The 18,891-nt window shown below is 37.0% G+C and overlaps 1 protein-coding gene across 6 annotated transcripts in view; it reads right to left on the bottom strand.

Annotated features, from left to right (window-relative positions):
• Ankrd17 (ankyrin repeat domain 17) overlaps positions 1 to 18,891 on the bottom strand; it is a 136,884-nt gene that overhangs the window by 14,643 nt on the left and 103,350 nt on the right. For 5 of the 6 annotated variants that reach the window (XM_070012417.1, XM_070012422.1, XM_070012420.1 and 2 more), the window contains 6 exons: positions 18,406 to 18,522; positions 7,536 to 7,707; positions 6,070 to 6,517; positions 5,416 to 5,571; positions 3,728 to 3,877; positions 1,008 to 2,641 (listed from right to left, as the gene is read on the bottom strand). In XM_070012417.1, the coding sequence (XP_069868518.1) occupies positions 1,008 to 2,641; positions 3,728 to 3,877; positions 5,416 to 5,571; positions 6,070 to 6,517; positions 7,536 to 7,707; positions 18,406 to 18,522 (2,677 nt within the window). The remainder of the gene's footprint in view (positions 1 to 1,007; positions 2,642 to 3,727; positions 3,878 to 5,415; positions 5,572 to 6,069; positions 6,518 to 7,535; positions 7,708 to 18,405; positions 18,523 to 18,891) is intronic. The other variant, XM_070012419.1, reaches the window with a different exon arrangement.

Here is an 18,891-nt window from a genome sequence, read left to right as displayed (position 1 = left end):
TTACATATTATAGAAATAGATCAAAGTAACATTGAGCTTTTGTTAAACATTTTACGGTTTGCAGGCAACATACTCTCTGATTCAATTACTCATTCTGTCGTCGTTGTACTTGTACTATATTTGTATATCAGTCTAATACTAAAACACGTTATCTTTAAGTACAATGTGTTATCCTTGGATACCTTGACTGGACTGGACCTTGAAACAGGAGGACATTATTGAAAACAAGTTAGCCTACTTAGCAGCACTGTACCAATATTAATTTCTTTCTCTTTTTTTGTCGGTTATGGGGCTTGAACTCTGGGCCTCAACTCTTCAGGTCAAGGCTGGCACTCTATCAGTTGAGCAACATCTCCACTTCAAAACCAGTATTAATTTCTGAGTTTTGATACATTATTATATTTATGTAGTATGTTTACATATGGGAGCACTGAAACATTTTTTTCTCTAAATCTAAAAAAATTTTCAAAGTAAAAATAAAAGCAATAGCTTATAATCAGATCTTTAGACTTTCTACAAATCAATGTTGTGTAACAGACTTTCCTATCATAATAGGAATGTTCACTCATCTTTGCTTTGCAACATAGTAGCCATTAGCCACAAGTACCCATTTGGCACTTAACATATGACTATTTGGAAGATTAACTCTTAATTCTATTAATTTTTAAATTTTTAATTTTAATCTGTTAATTTAAATTTTAATAGCACAAATGGCTAATAACTATGTAAGCTCTATATTTTTCTCATTAGTTTACAAACAAAAAAGTCAAGGAGAAATGTCAAAATTACAGGTCATACAGCTGTATATAATTTAACTGAATCAAACAATCTTGGGCTAGAATGTAGCTTGGTTGTAGATATCCCACCTTGGATGCGTAAAACATTGGGGTTAATACCAGTACAACAGAAACAAAATAAAATCTCTGTCCACATGTCCAGTGAGAGTATAAATACCAGAAAGGACCAAAAGTGATTATGTTGAACAGAAAGTCAGAAAAGAAACCCACCTGAGGGACTTGGAGCAGGTCTCTGTAATGGTGGTCTAAAACCTGGAGCTTTGGAAGTATCAGACTGATGTAAAGGATCAGAATTTGGCAAATATGAAGATTTTCCTGATAGCATGGATTCTGGTGTTGACTGAGATGAAACAACAGATCCTCCCCAGAAGGCATGAGCAGAAGTAGGGTTATTTTCAAATAATGTGCTAAAGGGCCCAAATGGTAAGGGAGCACTAAAATTGGGAGCAATAGGCTTATTTGCTGGATGTACTGAATTTTGACAAGCACTTTGTGTACTTAAGGTCGAAGGTAGCTGGACAGAAGAGGGAACACTGTGAGGTCTTTTAATGTGATTGACACTGAGGACTGCAACAGATGAATTTTGCACTGGAGCTGGGGTCTTATGAGGGGCAGCTGTGCCGTGAGAGGGTGGTCTAATAGCAGGGGTTTCCATTTTAGCAGGCTGTGGACATCCCATTTGTGTTTGAGGCATAGGGTAAGTCACTGGGGCAGTAGAAGGCACCGCCACTGAAGCAGAACTTGTTGTTGTTAAAGGAGGAACAGTCATTCTGACTTCCGGGGAAGGAACCTGAGACTGCTGAAGAGGTGGTCTTGGCTCCTGAGAAACAGATCCCGGAGGTTGTTGCGGAGTAGAATGGACTGATGAACTCCCAGAAGAACTGCTGCTATTTGGAGGTCTATTGTTTGTTGTTTCTACTACTGGTGGACTACCTGCTTCCTGTTCTGAGGAAGATGCCCCTTTATTTGGAGATGCTGATCCACAATCCAAAGGGCTATTTCTAGAAACCCCTCCTGGCTGAGCTGTTGGTGATGGGGAAGATGGGGATGATACTGGATAGTGTTCTTTGGCAGTAGGCATAGGATATGTGGCATTTGTGGGTGCAGTGCTATTGTTGCTTGCTGTGGTTGTGACTGTTGTGGTTGTGGCATTGGATGTCTTCACAACTGTGACAAAAAGTTGCCTTCTGACAGAAGGTGAACTTGGACTGCCATTTGTAGATGTACCAGGCACCGTTGAAGCTGATGAACTGGTTGTAGTTGTTGGACTTGAAGTTAAAGAACCTGCTGAATTCACCTGAGAACCACTGCTATTCTGATTGCTATGGCGAGGCACCATGTGAGGCTTAGGTGAGTTAGTAGCTCTGGCAGGGCTCAGAGGCCTGACAGGAAAAGGACCCCACGTGGATTGAGCTGGTGGAAAAGTACCTCCGAAGTGGGTCATGGGCAACCTTGGTGGACGGATCTGCTGGAAAGTCTGAGCAGCAAGCAAAGCGTGTGCAAACTGTGGAGGAGGATATGCAAGTGGAAGAGAAACTGGAAAACCAGGCCTCACATTATTCACTGGGTTCTTAATGGTTTTGTGAGCAGATGCAGAGGAAATTGCAGGCACACTAAGTGCTGTGGCAGTTTGAGATGTTGATGACAGAGCTACAGTTGTCATTTTAATTCCCATTAAGGAACTGTTAGCAGCAGTGGTGGTAGGTGCTGATGACCCTATTTTGGAATTTGCTGAGGAGCTTTTCAAACGATTCTTTGGAATAAGTTCATCAATTTCTTTGTCTGGATCCTTTATCAGAGCATTGATCAACTGAGTTGCTTGTCTTGTTGATTCTGTACCACCTCTGTATGTTGACCAAAACAAAAAGGTTAGGACTAATCTCCTTTAATTTCTTTTTGATAGTAACATAAAACATAAACATTAGACAGCAATCTGCTAATCTCTTTTTAAGTATTCTGAAAAGAATGCAAGAAAGTTTTAGGAATTAACACTGTACTTTGAAGAACATAGGTGACCCCCCCTTGTTTTTGCAGTGCTGAAGATTAGACTTAAGAGTCTGTATATGCTGAGTACCCTACCACTGAGCTATATTCTTAATTTAGGTGATCTTTATTTTTCCTAATAAGTGATTTCATTATTATTTTCTTAAGACTAAGAAACAGTTTAAGATATAGTCAATAATGCTTAGTATATCCACATTTCCTACTATAAATACAAAATTGTTGGAAAAACCACTGCACATTAAAGCTTAAGTAATCCATAATATTATCATAAAGTTAAATGTTACTATAAAATTGTTCAATACTACAAATAATCTAACAGAAGTTGGGCATATAGTTAAATGGATGGCTTGCCTAGCATGAATAAGGTTCTGGGTTCTATCCCTAGCATAGGAGTGGGGTGAATGAGGGGGGCAGAGAGGAAGAAAGGAGAGAGGAGAAAACATTACAATTTAATAAGAGAATAGTGTTTTATCTTAAATTCTGATCACATATTATATATCCATTAGTAGTTAATTATCAGTAGGATGACCATTAAAAACCCTCTGGGAAGGTAATCATATTTAGTGAAGAATCCCAATAATGTCAAAAAATGGCCATACTATGGTTATCTTTGTTTTTTTGTCAGCTCTGGGGCTTGAACTCAGGCATGGGCACTGTCCCTGAGCTTCTTTTGCTCAAGGCTAGTACTCTACCACTTGAGTCACAGTGCTATTTCTGGCCTTTTCTGTATGTGGTAATGAGTAATTCATGTATGTGAGGCAAACACTCTATCATTAAGCCACATTCCCAGTCCTGGTTATTGTTTTATATATTAATAAAATATTCATTTGAAAGCAGCACACTATTAAATACATACTTTCATTTCAAATGGCTATTTTTTTAAGCTAGTGTAATAAAACAGGAAGGAAATAAAAGATGGAAGTTGCCTTATAGTTATTATCCGGTCTCCTGTCTTGTCTTTCTGCTTATCGATGTCTATGTGTGCACCAGTGAACTCCCGAATAGCATTGATATTACAGCCTCCTCTTCCAATTACTCTGGATATCACAGTTGATGGAACAGATACTTTCTTTGACCTGTTTAAAGATAACAAAGATAAATGATTAAACTAAGAATTACCAGAAGGGTGTGGCAGGGCATATCTGTAGGCCTAGTACTTGGTAGGCAAATAGCCTTGAGCATCACAGAGTGATCTCATATCAAAAACAAAACAGCAAAAAGAAATCATTAAAGAATATACTGAAGGTTTTTCTCAAAGTAGAAAATTATTAACAAACCTCTTTTACCTACTCTTAGTTCAGATGAAAAACAAATAGCTGAGACTGATGGCCCACATCTGTAATTTTAGCAACTCAAGAAGCTGAGATCTGAGGATCGTAGTTTGAAGCAGGCCAGGCAAGAAAGTCTGCAATATTCTTATCTCTAGTTAACCACCAAAGATGGGAGTGCTCAAATGGTAGAAAACCAGCTAGAGAGAAAAAGCTAAGGGAAAGTATGAGGCCTTGTGTTCAAACCCTATTATTGGCAAAAGCAACAACAAAAGATTATTTGCTTACTTTGTCATTATCCTCTTATATCTGTAAAGCACATACTACATATATATGCATTATGCTAACATAAACACTAAAGTAATGGTGAATATGACAGACCTGGGTTAACTGCCACATGTAAGATACAGATATCAAATATAGAAACTACAACACAATACCATGGGCTTCTAAAAAGGACATAATAATTGGCCAGAGATTATTATTTTCAAGTTTTTTGAGAATTTCTTGGTATATGCAAATATTAGAGGCATAAACAAAAGCTAAGTTTATTCCTGGTTAGATAATGATTTCAATTAGTTCAGCAGAGAAAAGATTTGTGAATGATTAAGAGTATATGAGAGCTGGACGCCGGTGGCTCACATTTGTAATCCTAGCTACTCAGGAGGCTGAGATCTGAGGATCGCAGTTCAAAGCCAGCCTGGGCAGGAACATTTGTGAACCACCAGAAAACTGGAAGTGGCACTGTGGCTCAAGTAGTAGAGTGCTCGCCTTGAGTTGAAGAGCTGATGGATGCGCTCAGGCCCAGAGTTCAAGCCCCACGACCGACAAAAAAAAAGTGTATGAGACCGTTTTAGGTAAAGATGGGAGGGATGATTCAAAATATGGAAAGAAAACTGTATATGGTATATTGGTGAACTGACAGCAGTATTGAGTTGGATTTTATAGAGCATTTGTTTCAGACTACAATTTTACCATTTTATAAACTTTCTAGAAACTCTTAAGAAATAAAATAACTGAAGACACAATAGTTAACAAAAGATGAAGGCAGATTTATTTTTTTCTGGCCAGTTGTGGAGTTTGAACACAGGGCCTGAGTGCCATTTCTGAACTCTTGCTCAAGGCTAGAGCTCTACTAGTTTGAGCCACAGCCCCACTTCCTCATAATCTTTTATACTGTATTTTCTTCCATGTGAAATATTGAAAGGTTGTCTATTGGCCAGATTCAGCCAAACTATGAGTTTGTTTTCACCTTTGGAAATAGTAGGAGTAATGTACTTATAATGTAATAGCACTGCATCAAAATAAAAAAAGGAACAAATAAAAAAATAAATCAAATCATTCACCTTCTTACAACTTCTTTCCATCCTTCTTCCCTCTTCTGCCCACGCTTAGGACTTGCTACTGTTAATTTTCCATTTGGAGAGGAAAGGGGAGATGGACCAGACTTTGTGCAAGTGGAAAGAGAATTGCTGGTTGCTTCATTGATAGTCTCTGACAATCTTTAACATAAAGAAAGAAAAGTATATTAATATGGAATTAATTTAACAGAATTTTTAAATGAAAAAGGTAATTTACTACCTGTCATTAGCCAGGTGGCCTACTACTTGAGTTATAATTCTAGCTATTACGAAATCATTATATTGACAATCTTAAATAAGTATGGACAAATGAGGATTTTACTTTTAACCTTTCTTTAATATTTAGCATATAATCTTAATTTTAAGATGTTATTAACTGGGTAAATTTAGTAGAGTTGAATTATACATAAAACCTGTTAAACTACAATCAATAGTTTTTTTAGGCTTAGTTTAATAACCACAAGGAAGTCACACAGTAGGAAAAGACATATTTCTCATTAATATAAACTGTAAAAATCAGTTTAACTGAAAGTGTGTATTTTTTAGCACAAAGAACACTCCTTTTGTTTTACCAAAATTTTTTCAGCAACCAAGTATTATGACACTCAAAACAGTAAAAAAATAAAAACTGAAACTAACTTTACTGAAGTCTTGCCAGATACAGATTTTCTCTCTTCCTTTGGAAATGTAACAAGAACAGATGGCTGCTTCTTGCTGGTCACAGAGGTAGTGACCACAGCTGGTGAATGATTGTCACTCTTCCGGCTGCTGTTACTGTTACTACTTTCATCACTGCAGCTGGAAATCCTCATGTTATCACTGTCCCCACTTTCGCTGGTACTGCTGCTCTTGGACTCTCCATTCACTTTCTCTGGCTGATTGTATGAGATTGGTAGTGGATCATCAAATATAATTTGAACATTTTCTGGAGAAATTTTATTTTTCCTGTTTTTCCTCTTTGAACTGGTTGTAGTTATAGTATTATTTCTTTTACCATGGGAACCTGCCAAAGTCGTCCAGGTTGCTGATATACCTATGGTTGTAGTGGTTGTGGCACTTGGAGGCTCTGTCAAGACTTCAGGCTCTTCTGAAAAAGCAGCAATACTGAATTAGTAAGTTATATTTAGCTTTAAGCTTTTTGGGGGTGGGGAAGAGGGTTGGCACAGAGAAGATGCAGCCAGGAGTTTTCTTTAAGTCAGCAGTCATCACAGCATTCCCTTTTTTTCTTTTTGGCTAGTTCTGGGGCTTGAATTTGGCCTGGGTGCTGTCCCTAAGCCTCTTGGTGTTCAAGGCTAGTACTCTACCACTTGAGCCACAGCACCACTGCAAGCCTTTCCTGAGTAGTATTGAAAAAAGTCTCATGGACTTTTCTACCTGTCCTCCCTTTCAACCTTGATCCTCAGATCTCAGCCTTTCTGAGTAGCTAGGATAACAGGTGTGAACGACTGTCATCCAGCTTCACTTTTAATAAAGTGGATGTGACTGATTTGTATCCCTTAGACATACTGAGGGCAGTTATACAGATATATTGTAAAAATTTGGGAAACAAAGAGTATCAATCAAATATCACACATTATGTAAGAACAATGTTCTTTTTCTAGGAAATACACAAGTACTTAGGGGTGATCAAACACAATATGTACACTTTACGTGCAAGCTAGTCAAAAAAAGGGAGAAAACACTTAAGTTCAAACACATGTACATCTCACAGCAAAATATTACAAAACAAAACAAAACTGAAACAAAAAGTTAGGGCAGGGGATGGGAAAGTGGCTCAGTGGTAGAGCGCTTGCCTTGCATGCCTGAGGCCCTGGGTTTGATTCCTCAGCACCACATAAGCAAAAAGAAAATAGCCAGAAGTGGCACTGTGGCTCAAGTGGTAGAGAGCTAGCCTTGAGCTGAAGAGCTGAGGGACAGCGCCTAGGCCCAGAGTTCAGGCCCCACGACTAGACCCCCCCCCCAAAAAAAAGTTAGGGCAATGTTAATAAACGAAACTACCACACAAATACCTCACTGACAGAGGATCAAAAACTTAAAACTATTTCTATGTTGTGACATATGTTTAAGTAAATAGATTTTGAATACTAGCTGACTGGAGAAAATACCTTCAGCTTTAAGCTTTTCTTTTTCTTGAGCAGCCTGAAGTTCAAAGTTCTCTTTATTTTTGGCTTCAATTTCTTCTAGTTTTCTTCTCTGTTCTTCCTTTTTCTTTCGTCTTTTCTCCTTTCTCTTTTCTCTTTTGGCAGCCAAAGCCAGCCTTCGGCTTTCTTCTCTTAACTGTTAAAGAGTAAAAAAGCAAACAATCTTAACACTGGAATTTACTCTTAAGAAAAATAATCACATCAAGTTATTTTACCATATAGGAAACAGGATGATATGAATTTAGTCATTAACTTCCAATTTACTGTTTGATCTAGATCATAACGAACCCATCCTAGATAGTACTTTTTTTTTTTTGGGGGGGGGGAAGCTAGGTACAATATTTAATACCTGTAATTTCAGGTACACAGGAAACAGAGAGCAGCAAGATTGTTATTTCAAGCCACCTCGGGCAAACAGATAGCAAGAATGCTGGGTGCCTGTGGCTCATGCCCATAATCCTGGCTTCTCAGGAGGCTAAGATCGGAGGATCACGGTTCAAAGACAAACCAGGCAGAAAAAAGTGCCTGAGACTCTTATCTCTAATTAACCACCAGAAAACCGGAAATAGTTCTGAGGCTCAAGTTTCCTTGAGCAAAAGAGCTCAAGGACAGCACGCAGGCCCTAAGTTCAAGCCCCAAGACTAACCAAAAATAACAAAGTTAGAAAGAAACCATCTCAGCCCATAAAAGGCCACTGATAGGAAGTTGGCCCTAGACAAAAACACACGAAATAGTCCTACCATACCCCAAGACTCAAACTGAAAAACACAGTGGAGGGTAGGGTAGTTTAAACTCAGAACATTTGTCTCGTAGGTTCAAGACCCACCATCATGGTGTTATTTTTAAAATATCAAAATCATATCAATGTTTAAAAAGATAAAAATAGGAAGACTATTTGGTTAGAGTAAGGGTAACAGTGGGATTGGGTAATGGAGGATATAATGGGGAGGTAAATATAATCGAAGTATACTATATGCATGAAAATGTGATAAAATCCACTATTTTGTGTAATTTACATGTACATGCATGCTAATAAAATATTGAAAAGGACTAGCCTAGAAAGAGGGGGTTGAGAGATAACAAGTATGAAAGAGGTTAAATGCAATTGAAATAAATTATTTTTAATGATGAAAGACACATTCTAATTTTAATAAAGTAAATAATGAATGCATATACTTTTTTTTGTTTATTGGGTCAGTTGTGGGACTTCTGGGCCTGGATGCTGTCCCTGAGCTCTTCAGCTCAAGTCAAGCGCTCTACCATTAGAGCCACAGTGCCACTTCCTGCATATGGTTTTATAGCCAATACAAAAATGCAAGTTAGTTAGGAATGGTACCACATTAACAGTTTTCATAATAGCTACTTAGGAATTTGAAGCAAGATTACAAGTTCCAGGTCAGCCTGGACACCACTTTAATGAGAATCTTTCTCAAAATAAAAATTTTTTGTGTGGGTTTTTTTTTTTTTTTGCCAGTCATGGGGCCTGAACTCTGGGCCTGGGTGCTGTACCTTAGCTATTCAGCTCAAGGCTAGTGCTCTACCACTTGAGCCACAGCTCCACTTCTGGCTTTTTCTGCTTATGTGGTGCTGAGGAATTGAACCCAGGGCCTCATGCATGCAAGGCAAGCATTCTACCCCTGAGCCACCTTCCCAGCCCCGCAAAATAAAATTTTAAAAAGGCTTCAGGGGTTCAGATCAATGAGACAGCATTGGTATACGTCCAAGACCACGGGCTCAATAAGGAAGCAAGGTAAAGTAGAAGGAAGGAAGAAAAGGAAGGAAAAGGAAGGAAGAAAAAAAAAAACGAAGGAAGGAAAAAATAACAAGGTACCAGTGTGTTTTGCTTATTTTTCTTTTTCACTGCTGGGGATCAAACTTGGGGCTTTGTGCAAGCTAGGCAAGCACTCTACACTGAGCAGCATTCCAACTCCGTGGTTTTTGAAATAGTTTCTTGAAGCTTGGGTTGACCTCAAACTTGAGATCTTCCTGGCTCAGCCTCTCAGTGCTAGGAAATCAGATGTATAGCATCATACCCAATCATAAGATACCAGTTTTCATTCATTGATAAAATTTTACAGACATCACAAACCAGTACAAATTTGAAAAATTTCTTATACTGCTATAAATATATTGCATGTAGAAAAACTGAAAGCCTTTCTATAAACATTACAAACTATCCTAAGAATTTAGTCTACAAAAATGACATTCCAAGTAGGGGCAGGATTGAATTTTGTTTTCTCCTGCCTAGGCTGGCTTTGAACTACTACCCTCAGATCCAGCCTCCCGGTAGCTAAGATTATAGGCATGAGCCATCAGCATCTGGCTAATGGTGTAGGTCAGGCTGATCTCTTAACTTGTGATCCTCCTGCCTCATCTTCCTCATTGTTACTGGTGTACATCACCATGAAGAACTAATACTTTAATCTTATTTTTAAGAGGAAAGAAATCCTTTAAGTGTATTACTTTGTGGAAGTTGGAAAAACAGCTTACAAGGCTTGGTGAATACAAATGAAAACCTTTAATAGTGATTAATTCTCAAAGGGTGGAACTCCAAGAGTGGTAGGAAAATCACACTTAATTTTACTTTTAGAATAACTATGTATTTTTTTCTACTTGTTAAATAAGTATGTATTAAAGTCAGTAATGTGGCCCTTTTGTGTTTTTGTTGTTTTCTTCAAACAGGGTCTGACTATGTAGCCAAAGCTGATCTTAAATTCCTGATCTTCTTACTTTGCCTGATAAGTAATATAAAGATGTGGCTTACCACATCTAAAAGTTTTTTGTTTTGGTAAGTCATGGCCTGGGTGCTGTCCCTCAGCTCTTCAGCTTAAGGTGAGCACACTACGACTTGAGCCACAGCACCACTTCCAGTTTTCTGGTGGTTAATTGGAGGTAAGAGTCTCATGGGCTTTCCTTGCCTGGGCTGGCTTTCCTCAGATCTCAGCCTCCTGAGTAGCTAGAATTACAGGCATAAGCCACGAGCACCCAGCTAACATTTCTTAATAAATTATTTTAACTGTTTATGGATCATAAACTAGGAACATTATCTTCACACTGCTATGTATGTCCTCTAAAAGAAGTTTCCTAAAATCTGGTTACTGCTCACAACTGAACATTCAATACATTTTACATGTACTTTAAATATGTCAAAACAATGATACTCAGTTTATGGAACAATGTCTCAGTATTTTAACTAGTGCTCTCAAACTCACACTTCAGACTTTTATCAGAAAAAGTCTGGCTTTTATTTAGCGATTCTCATACTGACTTCCAAGAATTACCCTACCTATCTCCAGTGATACCACTCTTGGGAATTTATCCAAAAGACTGTTAAGTCAGGATACAATGAAGGCCCCTATACAACCATGTTCACTGAAGCACTGTTCATAAAATCCAAGTGATAGAAATAGCACTGGTGTTCTTCAGTCAAGGAATAAATCACAAAAATGTGACACACACACACACACACACACACACACACACACACACACACACACACACACACACACACACACACACACACACACACACACTAGAATTTTATCCACCTGGAAAATTATTATGTTATTTACAGGAAAATTGATGGAACTTGAAAACACAGACACACTCAGACACACACTCAGACACACACTCAGACACACACACAGACACACACACACACACACACACACACACACACACACTAGAATTTTATCCACCTGGAAAATTATTATGTTATTTACAGGAAAATTGATGGAACTTGAAAATCATCACACTGAGTGAAGTAATTCAAGCTCAAAGGAAACATGTTTTTCTCAAAAATGGAAGGAATCCCTAAAATATAAATATGAGAACATACCACACACACACACACACACACACACACACACACACACACACACACACACACACACACACACACACACACACACACAAATTCAACTAACCAAAGTATGGTATAAAGCGGATTATATGGTGTAATTCCTTTATATAATTAATAGTTTTGAAAAATACCAAGAAGCTGAAACATGCCTTATTTGAGGGAAGTGGAGAGTAAGAAAAAAGGAGAAAAGACTGGTATCCAAATATAACCATAAACTATCTATGTACATGTTTATACATACGTATACATATATATAAAAATTGTAATTAGAAAAATTTGAGATGAGTGGGAATGAAATAAGAAAATGATAGAAGAAATATCAATGATAAAGATTCACTGTACATACAATTGATAATGCTGAACTGAAATCCCTTTGTTCAAAATAATCTTAATGGAGCTCATCCTATTTTCACATATGCATATAAAGTACAAATTAAAATGCACTAAAACATAAATTCAGTATGTTTTAATGATAGATGATAAAATATCTTCAAATTTCAAAAGCGCAATAAAAGTGTGACTTCATCTTTCATGTCCTCAAACTCTCTGTCCAGCCCCCCCCCCCACGCCCACCGGCTTCTTTGCGCTGGTACAAGGGCTCAGACTCAAGGGCCTCATACTTTCACTTTTTTTTTTTGCTTAAGGCTGGTGCCTCACCACTTGAACTATACAGCTTTTTTGCTGGTTAACTGGATTTGTCTGCTTGAGGCAACTCAAACCTCAACAGCCTCCTGAATAGCTAGGATTAGAGTAAGCCACCAATGTGTGAAGATAATTAATAGGTTAGGAAATGGGAGGCAAAGGCAGATTACCAATGGGATTTTATAATGGATACTTTTTTCCACAATCGGTTGAATCCACACAAGTAAATCCCCAAATTGGAGAGCCAACTGTGTATTAAGTCAGTTTCTACAAGGTGTCAAGTATAAGGTAAAATAGGGAAATAATAGCAGGGTAAATGTGTGTATGGATAGGTGAGAGGGGTTGATTTTATTTTATTTTATTTATTTATTTATTTATTTTGGGTCCGGTCGTGGGGCCTGAACTCTGGGCCTAGGTGCTGTCCCTCAGCTCTTCAGCTCAAGGCTAGTGCTCTAAACCACTTGAGCCACAGTGCCACTTCCGGCTTTTTTGTTTTTGCTTATGTGGTGCTGAAGAATCGAACCCAGGGCCTCATGCACGAAAGGCAAGCTCTCTACCACTAAGCCACCTTTCCCAGCCCCAAGGGGTTGATTTTAAATAGTGATCAGAGTACAAAAGCACTAAGACAAAAACCTGTATTAGATATATTCTAGTCAATTAGGGTGGTAACAAGGGTAAGTTCATCTTGAGCTGGGAAGTAGTCACTCATGCCTGTACTCCTAGCTAGTAAGCAGGCTGAGATATGAGGATCACAGTAGGAAGACAGCCCAGGCAGGAAAGTACATGACATTCTTATCTCCAATAAACCACAAAAAAAGCAAGAAGTAGAGTTATGGCTTAAGTGGTACAGCATTAGCCTTGAGCAAAAAAAATCAGGGACAGCAGATGAACTTGAGTTCAAGTCCTAAGGCCAGCACACACACATACACAAAAGTTCACTTTAACTGAGTATGGTAGTATATACTTGTCCTATAATCATGATGAGGCAAAAATAAGTTCAGAGTCAGCCTTCGGCTACAGTAAGATCCTAACATCCACTGCAATTTTTATGGAAAAAGATACAATTTAATTTATATGAGTTGAGGATCACTACTACAAACAGCACAAGCAGTGAGTAGTGATTGAAATAGTTCTGTCAGGTAATAGAAAAGGTTATATTAATGATGGAAACTAGACTGACAAGTGGTTGGGATTCTATATACAAATTCAGCACAGAAGACTTTTTAATAATAGAAACTAGAGAGAAATTAAAGTTGATTTCAGATTTTTTGCAACTATTAAGACAAAAGTTGTGGACTTGGACGAGTAAAAATCAGGTCATGCTCATATTTAGATATAAAAATTATGAGACATCAAATGAACACATTTAGTACCTAGTTAGAAATGTAAGAATGGAGTTTAGAAAAAAGTTTATGCTAGAGATATACTTCGAGTTAGGCAAACGAGACCTTAGCAAAATGATAAGCAAAATGACCATTGAGTAAGCAAATAATCTTTTCAATTAAAAGTAAGGGAAACCCAAGATAAGTATTCAAATGTTTTGATTGTTTCTAACATATTTATAAGATGATTTCTTTGTTGCTTTGTATGTCCCTCCCCCACGATACAACCCCTGCTTTCACGGTATTTGATGTTGGTATAATTTGTGGAGGGGAAGGGAAAAAACAAATCGTTTACATAGGGATACAGGTGGACCCATTGCAACAATGAGATGTACAAGTTGTTATGTCAAAAAATAATTCTATTCCATTCCCTAGTATGACCCGTGCTTTCACAGTATTTGATGTCGGTGTAAATTTGTGTAGGGGAGGGGGAAAAGCAAGTCATTTGAATGGGGATACAGGTGGACCCATTGCAACAATGAGAAGTACAAGTCGTTATGTCGAAAACGAACTTTACAACTTTGGTGGGGGGGAGGGGAAAGGGAAGGTATGGAGGAGGGGGGAAGTATGGGAAGGATTAGGAAGGGGAAACAAAGGAGGAGGCTGCAATGCTTGATAAGAAATGTACTCATTATCTTGCCCATGTAATTGTTAACTCCTCTGTATGGTATTTTCACAATTAAAAAAAAAAGTAAGGGATATAGACTTGGAATGTGTGGCTTTGTGTTATACAGTGCTTGCCTAGAATGCATTAAGCCCTGGGTTTGATTCCTCAGTACCATATAAACAGAAAAAAAAAAAAAAGTAACGGAGAAAATGGGAGACTGAATCAAAACTAGAACAATATAATGTTCTAGCTACTAGTCAACACTGAAGACAGGGGAAATTAGTACTCAACCAACTGAAACTGGAGTGGATGGATTAGTACCAGGGCCCCTCTCTCGCACTGGACATCAAATTTCTCAGAAGCAAAGTTCCTTTTACAAAATGGCTTAATATTTACACATAACCTAATTCAAAGAAATGGTATGGAACTAGTAGTTCTACCGTATTGCTTTAGGAATGACAACAATAAATGTCTATACAAGCTTAGCACAGATGGAATTTTTTTCCTTTGTACTATTAATCTACAGTTGGCTGAATATTCAAAAATACTCAGATGGAATCTGTAACTGAACACATAATGCCAACCATATGACTGCTGATCATTATGAAAAGGGTCACTGTAATATACTCATAGTAAGTGGAAGTTTTTTCTCTAGACACTTTATAGGCTATAGATAAGAAGAAGCAAACTAACAGCCAGTGTCTAACACCTATAATCCTAGCTATAATCCTATAATCTTGACCTGAGGATCAAGGCTTGAAGCCAGCCTGGACAGGAAAATTGGAGAGATTATTATTTCCAATTAACCAGCAAACAAAAAAAAAAAGCACACAAAACTGCTGGTGTGGATCACTTGGTAGAACACCACTGTGAGCAAACTCAGGACCCCTGAGTTCAATCCCAAAGACCGGCGGGGGTGGGGTGTGAAATTAGGATTAAGGAAAAATGAAAGAGAGAAATCCTACCACTGAGGGGCACAGTGTTGGTAGAACTGTTGGAGGTAAAATTCTAGAAGGAGTAAAGTTGAAAAGACAGGATATGATCATCAGAGAATGAAATGTTTGAAACCAAGATCGCAGGACCAGTATACTTAAAAGCATTCCCTTCATAGATCCCCTAAAAGGTTATGAAAGTTATAAGCAGTAAAGTATGGATGAAGGGCTGGGAAGGTGGCTCAGTGGTAGAGTGCTTGCCTTGCATGCAGGAGGCCCTGGGTTTGATTCCTCAGCATCACATAAGCAAAAAAAAAAAAAAAAAAAAAAAAAAAGGTATGGATGAGGGGAGGCTAATAAAATGGAAAGAAATCAACACATTATAAATACAGAACAAATAGTAATGTGTTAGAAATTTGGTCTTTTTTTTTTTTTTTTTTTGGATGATGCTGAAATTGAACTAAGGGCTTTGGCTAAACTTGGTTGTCAAAGAACTTAACCTTCCAAGATACATTTCAAGTACCTCTGCTAGGGTTTCTAGTAGCCCAGAATATAATTAAGTTGTTAATGTTCTAATAAAATAAGCAATTACTTAAGATTTTATAGCTCAGACAAATGAATTACTATATGAAGGTGTGTATCTTCCACAGAGTAAATGCTCAATAATTCAGTACAAGGCAAAGTGTTCTCTAGTTTTCATAAACCAAAAATTCAAACAAAGGTCAATCAAAGAAATATGGTAAATCAAATCAATGAAGCTTGGTCAAAACTATTCCTAGGTCATAAATTATTGGAGCTAAAAACATAAAGAAAATCCATTTTCCTCATAATTTAAAAGTCACTAGCTGGTGGTATATAGCATGTAACACACACACACACACACACACAAATGACATACATACATGACTAAGTTAAAAATATACTGACCTACATTAAGGATCTAATTCTGTAAAAATGAAAGCATTGAATACAAAGAAGATATTTATTGTGACAATATTTGAAAAAATTCACTATGGTATATCCTGTAGTTATTTAAAATCACTATTAATATCCGTAAGTTATTAAGAAGGAGAAGGCTAGTCAGTTTGTTTTCATAAGAGCGTATGTTTACAATATGTGAATATTTATACCTTTAACAAATTTGTTGAGTATACACTGCATTCTACCCTCTACTTTGTGACACATACATTCTAATATAGAAAAAAGACAAGAAAACTAAAATACAGTGCTCAAGATGTTAGAAAATGAAAAGAATAAAGAACAGAAGAGTAGGAGGATATGAGGGACATTCTAGGTATAAGAAACAGCATAAAACAGATTAGAACAACAATAGAAGAAAAATGAGGAGTAAGAAGTGGTGATGATATGCATATCATGTAAGAACTAAAAATGCATTAGACTAATTCAAGGAAAAAATCCTTGGTTGTCATAACAGATTTTTAACTTTAGCTGTTTTAAAATGTTGGCATGATATATGTCTTTATTTAACTTAGCAATATTTCAGTTTTCATTTTTTGTTTGATGGTACTAGGATTTTGAATTCAGGACCTTGTACTTGTTAGTAAAACTGCTTCCTGACTTACTAGTCCAAATTAATCTCAAAATGAAAATGTGTATGTCATATAGGATTATCAAAGGTATCAACACAAAGATTTTATTTGATGCTAGGTAGTCTGGCTACTGAAAGGATATAGAAAGGCAGTAAAACTGAAAGAGGTAGGGAAATGTTTATTTTTTCTTAATTGCTCTTAATTCTCTTGGCAGGGAAGCAGTAATCCAGTTAGGTAAGTTATTTAACTTGTCTAAGATTTGGTTTTGCTTAAACGATAAATGAAATAACAAATATTCTGTCACTTACATTGCTCTTATACTTTCTAGTATTAAGATGTTAAATGGGGTAAGGGCTCATGCTTATAATTCTAGCTACTCAGGAGGCTGAGACCTGAGGATCCTGGTTTGAAGCCACCTCTGGCAGGAAAATAGCCAGAAATGAAGCTATGACTCAAGTAGTTAAGAGCAAGCCTTGAACAAAAAAGCTAAGGGACTAGGACCTGAGTTCAAGCTGCCCTAGTACTGACATATGGACATATGTACACATGCATGTATGCACATACTTAAAGTGAATATTGAAACAAGGTTGAGGGTACAGCAGTTTTAGAGCCCTTCTCATGCTTAAGAACATGCGTTTGATCTCTAGCAAAGAAAGTAAAGAGAAAGGACAGAAGAGAAGTGAATCAGTAGAAATTGATTCAATCATAATACTCAGTGCCAAATCAATTCTTTTCCTGCTGATTTCTATTTCCTTAAGTTCTAGAATATAGAGCTAGTGAGAAAAAGACGGCATAAACAAATAAAGGTTGGAGTACTTTACTAGATGGAAATGATGTGTTAGTCAGTCTGAAAAAGAAAGTACAGGAGAAATCAACTATTAAAAAAAAAAGTACTCATTGGATATGGTGGCATGCTTATAATCCTAACACCTGGGAAGTCTAAGCTAAGTTCCAATCTAGGCTACATAAAAAAAAAAAAAGCTGGGTGTTGGTAGCTCACACCTATAATCCCTTAGCTATTCAGGAGGCTGAGGTATGAGGACCACGGTTCAAAGCCAGCTCAGAAAGAAAGTCTGTGGGACTCTTATCTCCAAGTAACCACCAGAAAACTGGAAGTAACGTTGTAGCTCTCACCTTGAGCTGAAGAGCTCAGGCTCAGTGCCCAGGTCCAGACCCAAGAAAGAAAAGAAAAAAGAAAAAGAAAAGAAAAGAAAAGAAGAGAGAAAGAGAGAGAGAGAGAGAGAGAGAGAAAGAAAGAAAGGAGAAAGGAGGAAGGAAGGAAGGAAGGAAGGAAGGAAGGAAGGAAGGAAGGAAGGAAGGAAGGAAGGAAAAGAAAGACAGAGAAAGAAAGAAAGAAAGAAAGAAAGAAAGAAAGAAAGAAAGAAAGAAAGAAAGAAAGAAAGAAAGAAAGAAAGAAAAAGAAAAGGAAGAAAAAGAAAGAAAGGGAAAGAAAGAGAGGCACAACCTATGCATTAAACATTGTAGTTTACTACTTGGTGCCATGGTGGTATGTATGTATGGTACCCATTGACAGAACATTAAATCAGGTCTAGAACTTAAAAAACTATTGTTGTAGATGTAGATGAAGACTAAGAGATTATTATTATTAAAGTTTCATCAAGCTGATTACAAACAAAATACCCTTTTCCCTTTTAAAACTTATGTTAGGAATTAAACTCAACAAAAATCTCAAGTCAAGTGCTACATGGTGTATTTCATCACAAGAAAAATCTTTTAATGAAATTTAAAGTACTCATAACTTCATTATTTTAATAATCTACATCATTTAGAGTGGAAAATAACATTAAACTACCAAACAATGGAAAAGTGAACTTTTCTTATGAAAAAATTATCTTTACCTTTTCCAAGTCTAACTCCTCTAACAATATGCTGGCATTTTTGTTTGCTTCGGCAGCCTGTCTATCTTTGGCTTGGACTATCGACTCCATACAAAGATGACACTTCTTCAGCATCTCCTATAATGAAAATTAAAGACATTTTCAATCTCAAAGAACAATTCACATTTATTGAGATTCCTAAAAACATGAAGAGTTTTATTAAGTAATAACGATCTTTGGCAAAACAGAAAGGCATTAAGAGGGTGCATATAAGAACATAATTTAAATGCTTATTTAAAAATAGACACAACAAAGAGCTTTTGCTATTCTAAATATTCATTTTACTGGTGCTTAGAAACTAAAATTTATGCCAGTAGTCTGAATAAGAAACCATATAGTCAACCAAAGCTACAGTATTTTGAGTCTGATGCTTAGCTTGCTAAAAGGAAATAGTAAATACCAACAACAAAAATAGATTTAAGTTTTTCTAGGTTGGGTACTGTTGGC

The sequence above is a fragment of the Dipodomys merriami genome, unplaced genomic scaffold, assembly GCF_024711535.1.
Source record: "Dipodomys merriami isolate MVZ:Mamm:240054 unplaced genomic scaffold, mDipMer1.0.p SCAF_9, whole genome shotgun sequence".
Taxonomy (NCBI): domain Eukaryota; kingdom Metazoa; phylum Chordata; class Mammalia; order Rodentia; family Heteromyidae; genus Dipodomys; species Dipodomys merriami.
The sequence above is the reverse complement of the archived record's forward strand: the minus strand, read 5'-3'. Positions and strand labels throughout refer to the sequence as shown.